The following is a 12581-nucleotide window of genomic DNA, read 5'->3' as shown; positions in this document are numbered from 1 at the left end:
AGATTGAGAGGGGATCTTATCAACCTCTACAAATACCTGAGGGGACAACATAAAGAGCACGGGGCCAAACTCTCCCCAGTAGTGGCCAGTGATAGGACAAGGGGTAATGGGTATAAATTGTACCACAGGAGGTTTCATCACCATTTAAGGAAGAACTTCTTTGTGGTTTGGGTGACAGCACTGGAACAGGCTGCCCAGAGAAGTCATGGAGTCTCCTTCTTTGGAGATATTCAAAACCTGTCTGGATGCGATCCTGAGTAACATGCTGTGGGTGACCCTACTTGAGCAGGGGAGCTGGACTACGTGATCTGTGGAGGTCCCTTCCAACTTCAGCCATTGTGTGATTCTGTGAAATTCTCATCAGTTTGAATGAATTTTACATGTCTTCTGGTATCAGCATTTATTTATTTTTTTTTCCATTATAGTAGCGTCTAAGAATCCCACTAAAAGAGCAGAGCTTTACCACAATAAACAGTGTGGAAGCAGACATAATGAACGCTGTTTATCATGAAAATGTTTAAGTAAATCCACTGGATGTAATTCAAAATGAAAGTAAGCTATCACAGCCCTCCCTGGATAAAGAACTGTACAAAGAGCTGCTTAGTGCAGCTGAATTAAGCAGGCTTACCACAGTTCATAACATGGCAGTGCCCTTCTCCTTCAGCTTCAGATCTCTCCTGCAAACAAAGGACACTTCCCTCATTCCTTTTGGCAGTGGTTCAGGTCTCCTGGCTCAACCAGGCACCTCAGAAAGATCCCATCCTGCACAGCTGATGGTAGAGGAGATTGTCCAGCTCTGAGGTCTCCTTCCCTTTTTACTTGCAGAGCTACAGCAGCTTCACAGCAACCTCTGCTGCCAAAGACCAGAATCAGATCAGAAATGATGGAACTGTCTAAGCTGTTATCACTTTACATAGAAGATTCCCCCCACACACACACAGTGGAAACAACTAGGTAAGGAAGCCCCGATCCATACTAGGGACAAGACTCCCTACCTTCGTCTTGGATACTACTGGTGTAAAACAGTCCTGAAATACCAGCAGCGGCCTGTTTCCAGAACTGTCCCATACCAAGTACAAACCTTGCAGGTTAGGCTTTTGAGGTAATTGTTATTATTCTCAGTCTAATCCTGACATGAGTCTTTAACTGATGACAGTTTTAATAAATATCATTATTTATTAAAAAGTAATAAACTTAAAAAATGTTAGTAAATCTGCTGCTTGATATGAAAGAAAATTCTCATAGCTCAGTTCAGCACAGTACCATCACCCATGGCTGCACTGTCACTTACACGTTTGCTTGAGGAAAAACATAGCTTTACTTGTTTGCTAAAGTTTTTGGTTATTGCGGTAGTCCTTCGTTGTACTGTCTTACAGCAAATACAGCTGACTTCAAGGCAGCTGAGAAAAGAGAAAATCGGTTTAACAGATCTGGTGACAACATCAGCACTGAGAAAATCAAACTGAACTGTAAACTGGTGGTGCGTAGTACCTTTCAACATCTGACTCAGTGTTGATTCCTTACTACTCTTATTAGTAAAAACGAAAACAAAATACCAAACGGTGTTTCAACTTCAGAGAGAAATAAGAAAGTGTAAGCATGTGCCTTGTGAAATCTGTGGGAAACTGTCTCATTGCCCGACACCGGCAGTCCCACACATCGGTGCTAAGAGACTCGGCTGTGTGAGCATGAAAACGAGCCGTGTCACGCACAGCTGAGCAGCTCCACTGCAGGGCACTTGAAGAAAATGATGCAGCTGCACCCCTGCTCCAGCCGTGCCTGAACCTGCTCGGGCCCTTACTCACAAGCTACTCCACAGCCTCGAAGCAGCTGCAACACCGAAACTAGGTTTTTCGATCCTAACACGTAGGAATGTTTTATGTGAGGAAGGACAACTTGAGGAAGGACGAGAGCTTGCTGCTTTGTACCAGCCAAGCTGCAAGGCTTAAATACCACGTAGTGATGCCACTTCGCCCCTCTTTGGCCGTGTGTACCCTCCTCACCGCCTGATAATCGCAGTGTGACAAGCCGTGGGCCCCGCCCGCCATGCCGCCCCGCCCCGCCCCGTCAGTGCGCCTCAGGTGCCCGTCATGGCGGCGGCGGCGCAGCTGCTCCGCGGGGCCGCCCGCGCTGCCCGGGCTCCGCCCGCCCTGGCCCGCCGGGCGCTGGGCTCGGCGCCGCCGCCTCCGCCGGGGGTCCCGGCCACCCGGGGCGGGCCGCGTTGGGCGCTGGCGGGGGCGCTAGGCGGGCTGGGCTTGGGGCTGGGGCTGTGGCGGCGGCGAGCAGCCATGGCGGCGGGCGAGGAGGAGGAGGAGGAGAAGAAGGAGGAGGAGCGGCTGCGGCGGCGGTTCATGGCGCCGCCCGTCAGCGGGCTGCGGGAGCTGCGGCGGCGGCGGCGGGAGCTGCGGAGCCGCATGGAGCTGCTCATCATGGAGACGCAGGCGGAGGTGTGCCGCGCCCTGGCGGCCGTGGACCCCGGCGCCGCCTTCGCCGTGGACACCTGGGAGAGGAAGGAAGGTGCGGGGGGACGGGAGCAGCGGGGGGGGGGCTGCGGCCCCGGCGGGGCGCTCCCGGCCCTCGGTGACCGGCGGCGCGGTGCTGGCCTTGGCAGGCGGCGGCGGCATCAGCTGCGTGCTGCAGGACGGAGACGTCTTCGAGAAGGCGGGCGTCAACGTGTCCGTGGTGTTCGGGCAGCTCTCCGAGGAGGCGGCGCGGCAGATGAGGAGCAGGGGCAAGTCTCTCAAGGCCTCCGCGGACGGTAAGGGGGCCGAGGCTGCCTCTGCGGGCGGGGGGAAGGCAAAGTCACAAGGTTGTTCCTCGAGAAAGATGCTGCAGGAGTTGCTTCTTGGAGAGGTGGAGGGAGAAAGCCAAAACGACGCGAAGGCCGAAGGGGATTCGATGGCATTCCTGTAGCAAAGGTAGTTCTCAGGATGGGATGGTGGAAAGCTGGAGCAGTGCCTCACATTTTCAGTGGTCATCATCATCTAAAGGATGCTCTAATGTTACCTTTTTGTTGCATTTTTAGGACAAGTGTAGAAAAGGTACTTAAGTGCATAAAAATTGTGTGTGAGAAGTAAATCTAATTAGTAATTATCACTACCCAACACAATAGATGGTCTTGTAGTGGACCAATAACTTGGAAACTAAGTATAAATAGTGATGTTCCTTACATTATAATAAATGAAGTTATTTGACAAGCTGAAGACTTCTTTTTCCTGTGCATCTTTTTACCTAGGAAAACTGCCTTTCTGTGCCATGGGTGTAAGCTCTGTTATCCATCCAAAGAATCCTCACGTTCCAACTATGCACTTCAACTACAGATACTTTGAAATTGAGGAAGCAGATGGTAAGAATTATCAGCCATTGTAACACGTATGATGTGTGACTCTGCATGAGGAAAGCAGGAGTGCATGGCTAGGGTTAGAGGTTAAGAACCAGTCCAGTTTTGTTCCCAGGTATGCCAATAACAAGTTGTGTAGCACCACATTTCTTAATCTCTGGGGTTTCAGAGTTATGTTAATGTGCAAGAGGGCATAAATATATGTAAAACATTGAAAGAAGCAACTGTAGAATTTAAAAGGAGAAAGGCCTGAAGGACTGATAAGCATTCTGGTCAGGCTATGCAACCTTTGTCTCAGAAGCTGGAAGGACATACTGTCAGAAACATCACTCTCTGTGTTAGTTTTCCTCCCCCTGAGTTTCTGCCATGTGCTACTGTCAAAAGGCAGGCTTCAAAGCTAGGTGCTTTAGCACCAAGAGGCCATTTGTATGTCAAAGCTCAGGGAGAATTTTCTTTGAATTATTTTGTCAGAGTATTAAAGATAATTTCTAAACAATTAGTTACCCTGGAATTATTAACGATGTTTCCTTTCTTTGGCATGCAGTAATGTTTCTAGATACTTGAAGTATCCATGAAGTTGCAGTTTCCTTGTCTTGTATAAGGTGTAACTATGACAATAGGAATTGACAGCCCATTTTGTGAAATTGGTACTCCGTGGCATCTGGTAGAGTAACATGTCCAAAATATCCAACAAATAGTTCTCACTGCTGTGAAATTTGTTCCATGTTTTCCTGTTTGTTGAATTACCTTGAACTCAAATTTGTCATGATTGTTTAGGGATACCACTGAATAATGATTTTTGTATTGTTCAAGTAGTTGTTAGTTGTTGGTGAGCCACTAGCAATGTATTTCTGTTCGGCAATTTAAAAAGAAAAAATGTTGTTTGCCCCTCTCCTATAGGCACTAAACAGTGGTGGTTTGGTGGTGGAACTGACCTCACTCCAACTTACTTGAACGAAGAAGATGCTGTACATTTTCACAAGACTCTGAAGGAAGCTTGTGACAAGCATGATCCGAAGCTGTATCCGAAGTACAAGAAATGGTATGTGGGGAGTGATGTGCTTGGATCCCTGTTGTGGGAGCAGAAGATGGTGTTGGAAACTGTCAGTTATGTGTGTTCTAGGAAAACTATGTTCTGTTCTGCCTTTTGATAAGTATCAGCAGGCCCTAATGAAAATCAGGAGATGTGTATTGGGATAAAATGTAGTCTAAAGCAGTCTGCTATTTATGGAGGCCCGAGAGATACTGTTTGGCCATTGCTGCAGTTTTGAAAACTCCATTCCAGTTATTCTGCCCTCAACATGTCCTTCATTCCTTTTTTTTTTTTTTTTTTTTCTTTTTTTTGGCCAGGTAGGTAAAGAAGCTTCTCTTTTTAATGTAGAAGCTTCATAATTTTGATGGAGCTGCAGTTTTGTTTCAAGTGACGCATTCACAGAGTGTTCAACAGCATATTCTCTGAAGATGTGAATTTTGAATGTTCTTGAGCTGAGAGATGCAGTTGATGGGATCCTTTGCTACTCAGTGGGGGCTTGCTGCTTTGTGTCTGATAATCCTATCTGCTACAAGCTATGGTATCCAGAAGGGAGGGTTAGCCTTTTGTAAGCTACCACATTTTGTCTGAGGACAAGAGATAAAGTGGGTGTTGCAGCTTGGGTGTGAGCCTCTTAGTGTACAGAAGCACGTCTTAAAACCTTAAGACTACAGTCTGGCTCTCCAAGGAATCTTTTTGTGTGCTGGTTCAGAGTGCCTGCCTTAATGGTCAGGTTGTGTGCAGGGAAAGTAGGCTAGCAATGCCAGATGCAGGGGATCAGAGGGACAGACATCTGTTCTTAGTCTGAGGGCAACTCAAGGGAAGACTAATTGTATCCCGTAGACAAAGACACTGGTTCCTAATTCGAGCATAAGTGCTTGCTGTAAACAGCAGCTGTGTAGGGGCATGTGGTTTCAATGATGGAGTAGTATGAATCTCCTCTGTATCGCCCTTGTTCCACTCCTCTCAAACAGGAAAGCTCTTATGTTTACCACGCTGCCTTCCTGATCCAGCTTTAAAACTTTGGTAACAGTAATTGTGGATGGACACATGTATGGCATGCTAGTCTTGAAGGCAGGCATGATCTCCTTGCTGTTGGTGGTTTCTGCTTCCATTTCTACCCCACGTGAAGCCTTGCAGGGCATGGTTGCCCAAGCATGCAACTGTAAGTTGGGTGTGGATACAATGAATCAGGTGATTTATAGTAATTGCATACCTACACACTCCAGTAAATACAAAATAGATTAATTCCCACCTCATTGTAGGATAAACTGCACTTATTCTTCCATAAACTTGAAAATGAGCTGTGAACAGCCACTGCTAGAATGACCTCATCTTCTACATTTAACCATTACAAAGTCTTTTTCCAAAGAAAGCTGCCTCACTTTTTTTTTTCCTGTCCTCTTAAGTGACAGCAGCTTTCTTATCCAATCTTGGGTTTGCCAATTCTTTTAGTTCTGATGTAGAAAATACATTTTTCACAAGAATGGCAAAAACAGTAAAAAGATCCTCTTTCAAGTTTATTTCACATCTGTCTGAAAGCTGTACAAATAATCTGGGATCTGCATGTAACCCTGTGAATGAAACCTAAAAAGAGCTCCCAGGGTGAAGTTTTGAAATCAAGTGTCCCTTCTCATAGGTAGAGAACGTGGATTGGATCACTCCATATGGACACATTTGCCACGGTTTTTGAATGTTGCATGTTCAGTGACTGTCCAGTGATACGTAGCTTTTCAGGGATGATTTAATTGGAGCTTTTACTGTGCTTGAATGCAGGAGTGCGTTCTGTGTGGTGTTGTACAGTCCTGCTCTCAGCAGGCAGTGAAACAGTGGTGCAGCCAGCACTGTAGGAATTGACTTTTTGTCGCTATTTCACCAGTGCCATCCTGTGCCATGTAGCTGTTCGGAGTAGTGTTTGTTTCTTTTAATATTGTGGGCCATATTATTAATTGTCTGCTGCCCCTTTCAGGTGTGATGACTACTTCTTTATCAAGCACCGTGGTGAGCGAAGAGGGATTGGAGGCATATTCTTCGATGATTTGGACTCTCCTTCCAAGGAGGAAGTTTTTCAATTTGTGCAGAGCTGTGCCAAAGCCATTGTGCCTTGTTACATTCCCATTGTGAAGAAGCACTGCCATGACGCCTTCACACCAGAGGAGAAGCAATGGCAGCAGCTTCGGAGAGGACGGTGAGTACTGAAGGAGCGAAAGAATACCTGGGAGGTGGAGGAGACTGGCGAGAATAAAATGCACTAGTTCTTCATGGTTGTGGGGTTTATGTCCTGAAGTTTATTTTACATTCTGTCACGGTGTAGGTTAAGTTTGCACAAGTGCTCAAAAGCTTGCCAGAGGGTTGCAACACTTTCGTGTACAGAACTATTTTTGATATCCAGTGCTGGGTTGCCAGGGAGGTTGCAGAAGGTACCAGCACACCCTTGTATGTATCCCCAACTCTCCCATATGCAGCAGCACAAGCAACCGATATAAAATGCTACAGTTTCTCTGACACCTTCAAGGAAAAAAAAAAAAAAAAGAGAAGCTCTGTACAAGCAAAGAGGTGCATGTGTCCTGAATCCTGCCTTCTCCTGCAGTCCAGTGACACGGGATATAGAACTGTCCTGTCACGAGGAGCATAAGGGTGAAGGAGTCATGCATACGATTCAATAACGAAGCTAAACTCCAGCAAGTCAACAAATATTTGTACCCAAGAGTGTTTTCAGTTTCTTACATATTTATTCGATCTGGTATTTTTCTTGGCATTGAAGTAAGTATGCTGTGAACTCTTTGTGAAGGAATAAAGATAAACAGAGGTTTTATTTTTCTGGAATGGTCCAAAGTCTTTAATGTAGACACTTGAAGATGCTTATTACTCTGAATGATTGTTAATGCTGCAAAAGCGTAAGTACATTGGTACGTACTCTCGTCTCTGTCCTGTGATTGCCTAAGCAGGTGGAGAAATGTGAATATATGTGCCCTGTGCAAAAATGAGGAGTCTTGCTGCTTTTTCTGCAAAGAAACCTGTGAAAGTGGCATGGAGAGGACATAAGCATTCAAGTTTAGATCACTGGCCTGCAGCAGTTAGTCAAATAAGCATATATGCTTAATTGGCTAGAACTGTTCCTGGGAGTGCTGGACTCCTGGGATCCATTCTGTAGATGGGATTTAGCAAGCCTGGTAATGTTACAAGAAGGAATAGCTTCTTTAAGCTGCAGCTAGGACTGGTTCAGGCTGCCTGTTGCTCTGGACCTGTTTGCAGGTTGTTGAACTAGGCAAAGCTCTTGTTTCTGCCAGTAAGAAAGAGCTCCTTCCTTTCTGTTTCTCTGCTAAGTATTAATACCTCCGTACTGGTTGTTAATATAAACCCTACAGAATTGTCACTGCTCTGTCTGCATGCTGAGGGCAGAAAAATGTCCGTTCTGGGACTAACACGTCCCAGCCAGCACTTTGAAGCTGTCTGACTTTGCTGCTTTCCATACCTCCTCAAGGAACAGGAAAATCTTTTTCTGACCATGCTGCTGATGCATCCTTCAGAAGGACCTGCAGCATGGAGGACAGCATAGAGAAGTTTTTTTACATGTATATGGTCACTTCCAGCTCCTCTTGTCTTGATACCACCACATGAGAGGACTAGTGTAACCAAGCTAAACCTGGTGTCGAGTTTGTTAGCAGGGTGGAGTCCTGGGAGAAGTAAGGTCGTACAGCACCATGCACAATGCTCTCTGCATAGTTTGTCCGCTCATCTGTTAGCTAAGGCCTTACTTCCTATGCTTTGTGCAGTAGCAAGGTTTTATTTTCATTTCCATGTAGAAGATGCTAGAGACAGTTGGCCCCCAAAACAGGCTTCATTTGACACCCAACACAGCAGAAAGGCAGTTTTTGTTTGACATCTGCTAGCTGAAAAAGGCACAAGCAACTTGTGATTATAAATTTGTTTTTCTGTTGTATCTTCACTCCCCGTAGGTATGTGGAGTTCAACTTGGTTTATGACAGAGGTACAAAGTTCGGCCTACTAACACCAGGATCAAGGATTGAAAGCATTCTTATGTCTCTGCCACTGACTGCAAGGTAAGGGCATAGCTGTGTATGGAGTTGCAGGTAGGCATTGTTCTCACCAAAATACTTTAGGATTAAATCAAAGGTCTGTTGTGATGTCCAGTCTCTTAACAGTGGTTGGTTCATGCCTGATACAAGAACTAGCCAATTACATACAGATGCTTCTCTGCTCTGCTACAGTCACCCATTTTCTGCTAATGTGTGGCCTGGATATCTTCTGACAAAAAAAAGGTCATTTTAAATGTTTAGTACCCATAGAGGGAACAGGAAAATCTTTCAGCAGGTATTTATTTAGTAGCTCTTTGAAACAGTGTGAAATTCTGGCAATACCTTACAAGCCTGTGGCAAGGAGTTCCACGGTTTGTGCACTGTATGAAAAAGAACTTTGTTTTCTACTTGCACCTGATGGCTTCATTTGACTTCTCAATGAATAAACAGATTTTTTTTCAAGAAAAACAGATTTTTCTTCACAACAGTTCTTATTTCACAGACTTCTATTGTTCACTGTCTGTTTTCCAGGCTGACAAGTGTTCCTCTTCCTAGTCTTTGTATAGCAGCTGTTCCACACCTTTCAACGCATTTACCACTTCAGGCTTAAGTTTTCTTTGTCCTTGCTGATCTGGGAATAAGGCTCAGACAACAGAAGCTACATATGTATATTTAAGATGCAGGTGTGCTGCTGACTCATACAGTGGCATAATGTTGTCTTTATTCATTATTCTTTTCATAATCTTAATACGCGATTTGCTGATTTGGAGCACAGGCTTTTTCACAGAACTGTTACAATGCCAAGATCTTGTCTGGGCAATAGAAGTTAAATGAGTCTCTCAATGTGTGGGTAACTTTTTTTCCTCTCTGCGCTACTTTAGATTAATCAACATTGAATTACACCTACCACATTATTGTTCAGTTGCTTGGCTTGATATTAGTGTTTTTCAACTGTCTTTTTGTTTTAAATTATCTCACTTAATCTCATAACAACTAACTCTGGCATTTACTATTTACTTCCCTTTTTAGGTTGACTTTAGATATGCTGATTGCACAAGTCTGTATCATGAATTTAGTGACCTCCTTCCCCTAGCAAAGCTAGCTGTCACTTGCTATCCCTTAAATGTGAGGGCTGTCCTGTTCTCACCCTACTGCCAACACCAGATGTGTCCCCAGCCTGCTGTTGTATCATGGTCCTACCTCTTGATTTCATGGCTGCAATGGTCTGATTTTGCTTGTTTTCACCAGCATAAATAGCTCACTTCACAGCATGAAGGGGTCCTTCCTAGAGGGGAAGGAAATGGAAAAAGGTTGTACCCATCCCTTTATGACTGCTGACACTTTTCTTCCTGCCATGCCTCTTTTAGTTGACTTTTCAATAAAAGGTGGTCTCTCACCACCTTGGTTTTTAAACCCAGGATTCAGCAAGGACTGGTGGTGCTTCCAGTCCAGCCATCAGTGAAGAACTTGCCATCATGGACAGCTGAAAACATTGCATCAGGGTCAACTGATAGAATATGAAGCTGGCAATTTCCCTCGGGCCTCATGTCCTCACTGTCTTATGCTGGAGTTTCTTTTTGACCTATTGTCTCATGATACAAGTGTGGCATGAGGCTGTTAAACAGTTTGGAGATAAACCTGCATGTAGGAGGCATTTCTGATTTTTTGGTTATTTTTTTCCTGTCTTTTCAGAAGATGGAAAAAAAAGACTAAGCTAACATTTCTGCTGTATCTTTGCATTGCCTGTCTTTAATGAACTTAATGATTTGTAGCCTTATGTGTGATACGAGACTATCAACTGTGCATGTAGCATCCTCAGAAAAGGCAGCTGGGCAGTCTGAGTGCATTTCCCCTCTCCCTTGCAGGTGGGAATACATGCACACCCCTCCGGAGAGCTCAAGGGAAGCAGAAATCCTGGAGGTTCTCCGCAATCCCAAGGACTGGGTGCACTGACGTGGATCGTGAAGAAGATGGATTGCTTATACTGAGCCATTATGAAAGAACAAGAATGCCTGCGAATCAGCTCATTTGAAGTGCTGCTGCATGGCATTTTAGTATACCTATTTATACTCTTAAATGGTGCCTTAATGATGATGTAGACTTGTTGTAACTTGCAAATATATGAACTCATTATTTAAGAGTGATCAGCTGATGTCATCCGCTGTTGATGTTGCCTTGTGAAGGACCGGTGATACCCTCCCAGGGCTAGTGTGCATGCTTAGGAACTTCCTCAACAGATTTGTTTGACTGCAAAATGTTAAACTACTATGAAATGTTCCCCCAGTGGAATGAAAGCATTATGTATGCCTACACGGCACAGCTCACTATAGGATAATGTTGGGATGATTCTAGAAATTCTTTTTTAAAAGAATAAATTTAAAATAATAAAGAATAATATTTGTTATGATTTTAAACCTGAACGTCTGCCTTCTTCACCTTGTGAAAAAGATGTGTATATTGACCCTGTTTTATTTGGGGGGGGAAGCCTCTGTGCCTTTGACTTGACTGACCAGTGAACGAGGGATTCTGGGTTGGGGTGCTGGTTGTGCCTCATGTGGGGTGAGAGCTGGCTGTCAGCTTTAAAGAGAAGCTGTCGAATGCTTCTCTCCTTAAATCGCAGCAGCGATCAGCTGCAACAGCACCTCCCCTCTGCCTCTTGTCAGGGTGGGCTGGGACAGGCCAGGAAGCTGCTGAGCGCTGCCCTGGGCTTCCCCTAAAATACCCAGGCTGCTCCGATCGCCCTCCCACGGGCACGAACCGTTTTGGGGCATAGGAAGCAAAAGGCGATCGCCGTCTCCCCGTCGGGGAATCGAACCCCGGTCTCCCGCGTGACAGGCGGGGATACTCACCACTATACTAACGAGGAGCGCGTGGGGGACACCCGGCCTGCCCGCGCCTTCTCTGACGTCACCCCCGCGTGACGCAGCGCGATGGCCCCCGCAGCGCCCCGCCCAGACGCGCTTCGCTGCAGGGCTCCCCAACGCCTAACGCGTGGCCCCGCGCTGCGGGGCGATTAACCGGGAATTAACCAGCAATTAACCGTTAATTAACCAGGAATTAACCGGCTCGCGAGGCGCAGCAAAAGCCGGGCATTTCCCGCCTCAGGCACCAAAATGGAGCTGGCCCGTACGGGGATCGAACCCGCGACCTTGGCGTTATTAGCACCACGCTCTAACCAACTGAGCTAACCGGCCCGCCTTAGCGCCCGCCGCGCCCCGCGCCGCCCCTCAGGCTGCACACCCGCAGGAACACGGCCGCAGCTGCGGGGCTGCGAAGGGCTAAAAGGAAGGTGCAGGAACCCTGCCTTTGTCTGCAGGGCGCTGAGGGGCCCCTGGCCGCGTCCCAGGCACGGCCGGGCGCAGTGTGGGCAGTGCTCCGGGGGGCCACAAAATGGCTGCCGCCTCTCCCCGTCGGGGAATCGAACCCCGGTCTCCCGCGTGACAGGCGGGGATACTCACCACTATACTAACGAGGAGCGAGCTGCGGGAGCTGCCGCCCGCACAGCCCCCCAAAAAGGGTCCGGAGCGTCCCGGTGTGTGGGGCTGGAGGGGAGCCTGTGGGGCAGATCCCCTCCCCAGCAGGGTAGACCACGTATACAAGCAAGACACAATACAAAAAATAGCCAAGAAATACCTTTGTTTCAGCAGAAATAAATTGTTGAGGAGGACATCAACAAATCCAAGCCATTCATCAACCAGCAGCCCAAGTGCTGGCCTGGGTTCCTCAGGTATCTCCTCCTTTGCCATTTCACTTGCCACTGATACCACCTACCCTGAAACGCAATAATAAATATAATACATTTAGGAAGCAATAAATAAATAGATAGACAAATAATTAAACGGCAACTGCACATAGAAAGCATACCACTGTGTGATGATAATTCAAGACCTTTCTTAAAACCAAGCAATATTTAACATGGATTTTCCAACACTTGCCACAAAAAAAATAAAATAAAGTAAAGTAAAGTAAAGTAAAGTAAAATAAAACAAAACAACGACAAAAACACAAAGAAACCAACATGGTGGCAAAGCTGCCTCTTGGTGAATGCCTGGCACAAAAACACTGCCATGGAGCCAGTGTGAGAAAACCTGGAGTTAGAAAGCAACAGGACAGGAGATATCTGATGCAAAAAAATGAGCAGAAAGAGACAGGTATACGTTACAGAGAAACA

General features: G+C 46.2%; 1 protein-coding gene and 3 non-coding genes across 4 annotated transcripts; 1 reads left to right on the top strand and 3 right to left on the bottom strand.

Annotated features, from left to right (window-relative positions):
* The first annotated feature begins 2090 nt into the window (after nucleotides 1–2090).
* CPOX (coproporphyrinogen oxidase) lies at nucleotides 2091–10789 on the top strand. Its single transcript, XM_032207785.1, has 7 exons — nucleotides 2091–2517; nucleotides 2612–2758; nucleotides 3236–3346; nucleotides 4241–4382; nucleotides 6340–6558; nucleotides 8330–8434; nucleotides 10276–10789. Exons 1-7 carry the CDS (start codon nucleotides 2091–2093, stop codon nucleotides 10361–10363), a joined length of 1239 nt encoding a protein of 412 aa, XP_032063676.1. The 3' UTR covers nucleotides 10364–10789.
* Nucleotides 10790–11204: 415 nt separating this feature from the next.
* TRNAD-GUC lies at nucleotides 11205–11276 on the bottom strand. Its single transcript has one exon. It is a non-coding gene; the product is annotated as a tRNA-Asp (tRNA).
* Nucleotides 11277–11530: 254 nt separating this feature from the next.
* Nucleotides 11531–11604, bottom strand: TRNAI-AAU. The gene has a single exon. It is a non-coding gene; the product is annotated as a tRNA-Ile (tRNA).
* Nucleotides 11605–11813: 209 nt separating this feature from the next.
* On the bottom strand, nucleotides 11814–11885 carry TRNAD-GUC. The gene has a single exon. It is a non-coding gene; the product is annotated as a tRNA-Asp (tRNA).
* Between the last annotated feature and the right edge of the window lie 696 nt (nucleotides 11886–12581).

The sequence above is a fragment of the Aythya fuligula genome, chromosome 1, assembly GCF_009819795.1.
Source record: "Aythya fuligula isolate bAytFul2 chromosome 1, bAytFul2.pri, whole genome shotgun sequence".
Classification (NCBI taxonomy): Eukaryota; Metazoa; Chordata; class Aves; order Anseriformes; family Anatidae; genus Aythya; species Aythya fuligula.
The sequence above is the reverse complement of the archived record's forward strand: the minus strand, read 5'-3'. Positions and strand labels throughout refer to the sequence as shown.

What these genes read in the sequence shown, in the direction of transcription:
- CPOX (XM_032207785.1), top strand. Translation starts at nt 2,091, where the DNA reads ATGGCGGCGGCGGCGCAGCTGCTCCGCGGGGCCGCCCGCGCTGCCCGG. An exon ending in CACCTGGGAGAGGAAGGAAG is followed by an intron (nt 2,518 to 2,611) that starts GTGCGGGGGGAC and finishes TGGCCTTGGCAG; the next exon opens with GCGGCGGCGGCATCAGCTGC. An exon ending in TATCCGAAGTACAAGAAATG is followed by an intron (nt 4,383 to 6,339) that starts GTATGTGGGGAG and finishes TGCCCCTTTCAG; the next exon opens with GTGTGATGACTACTTCTTTA.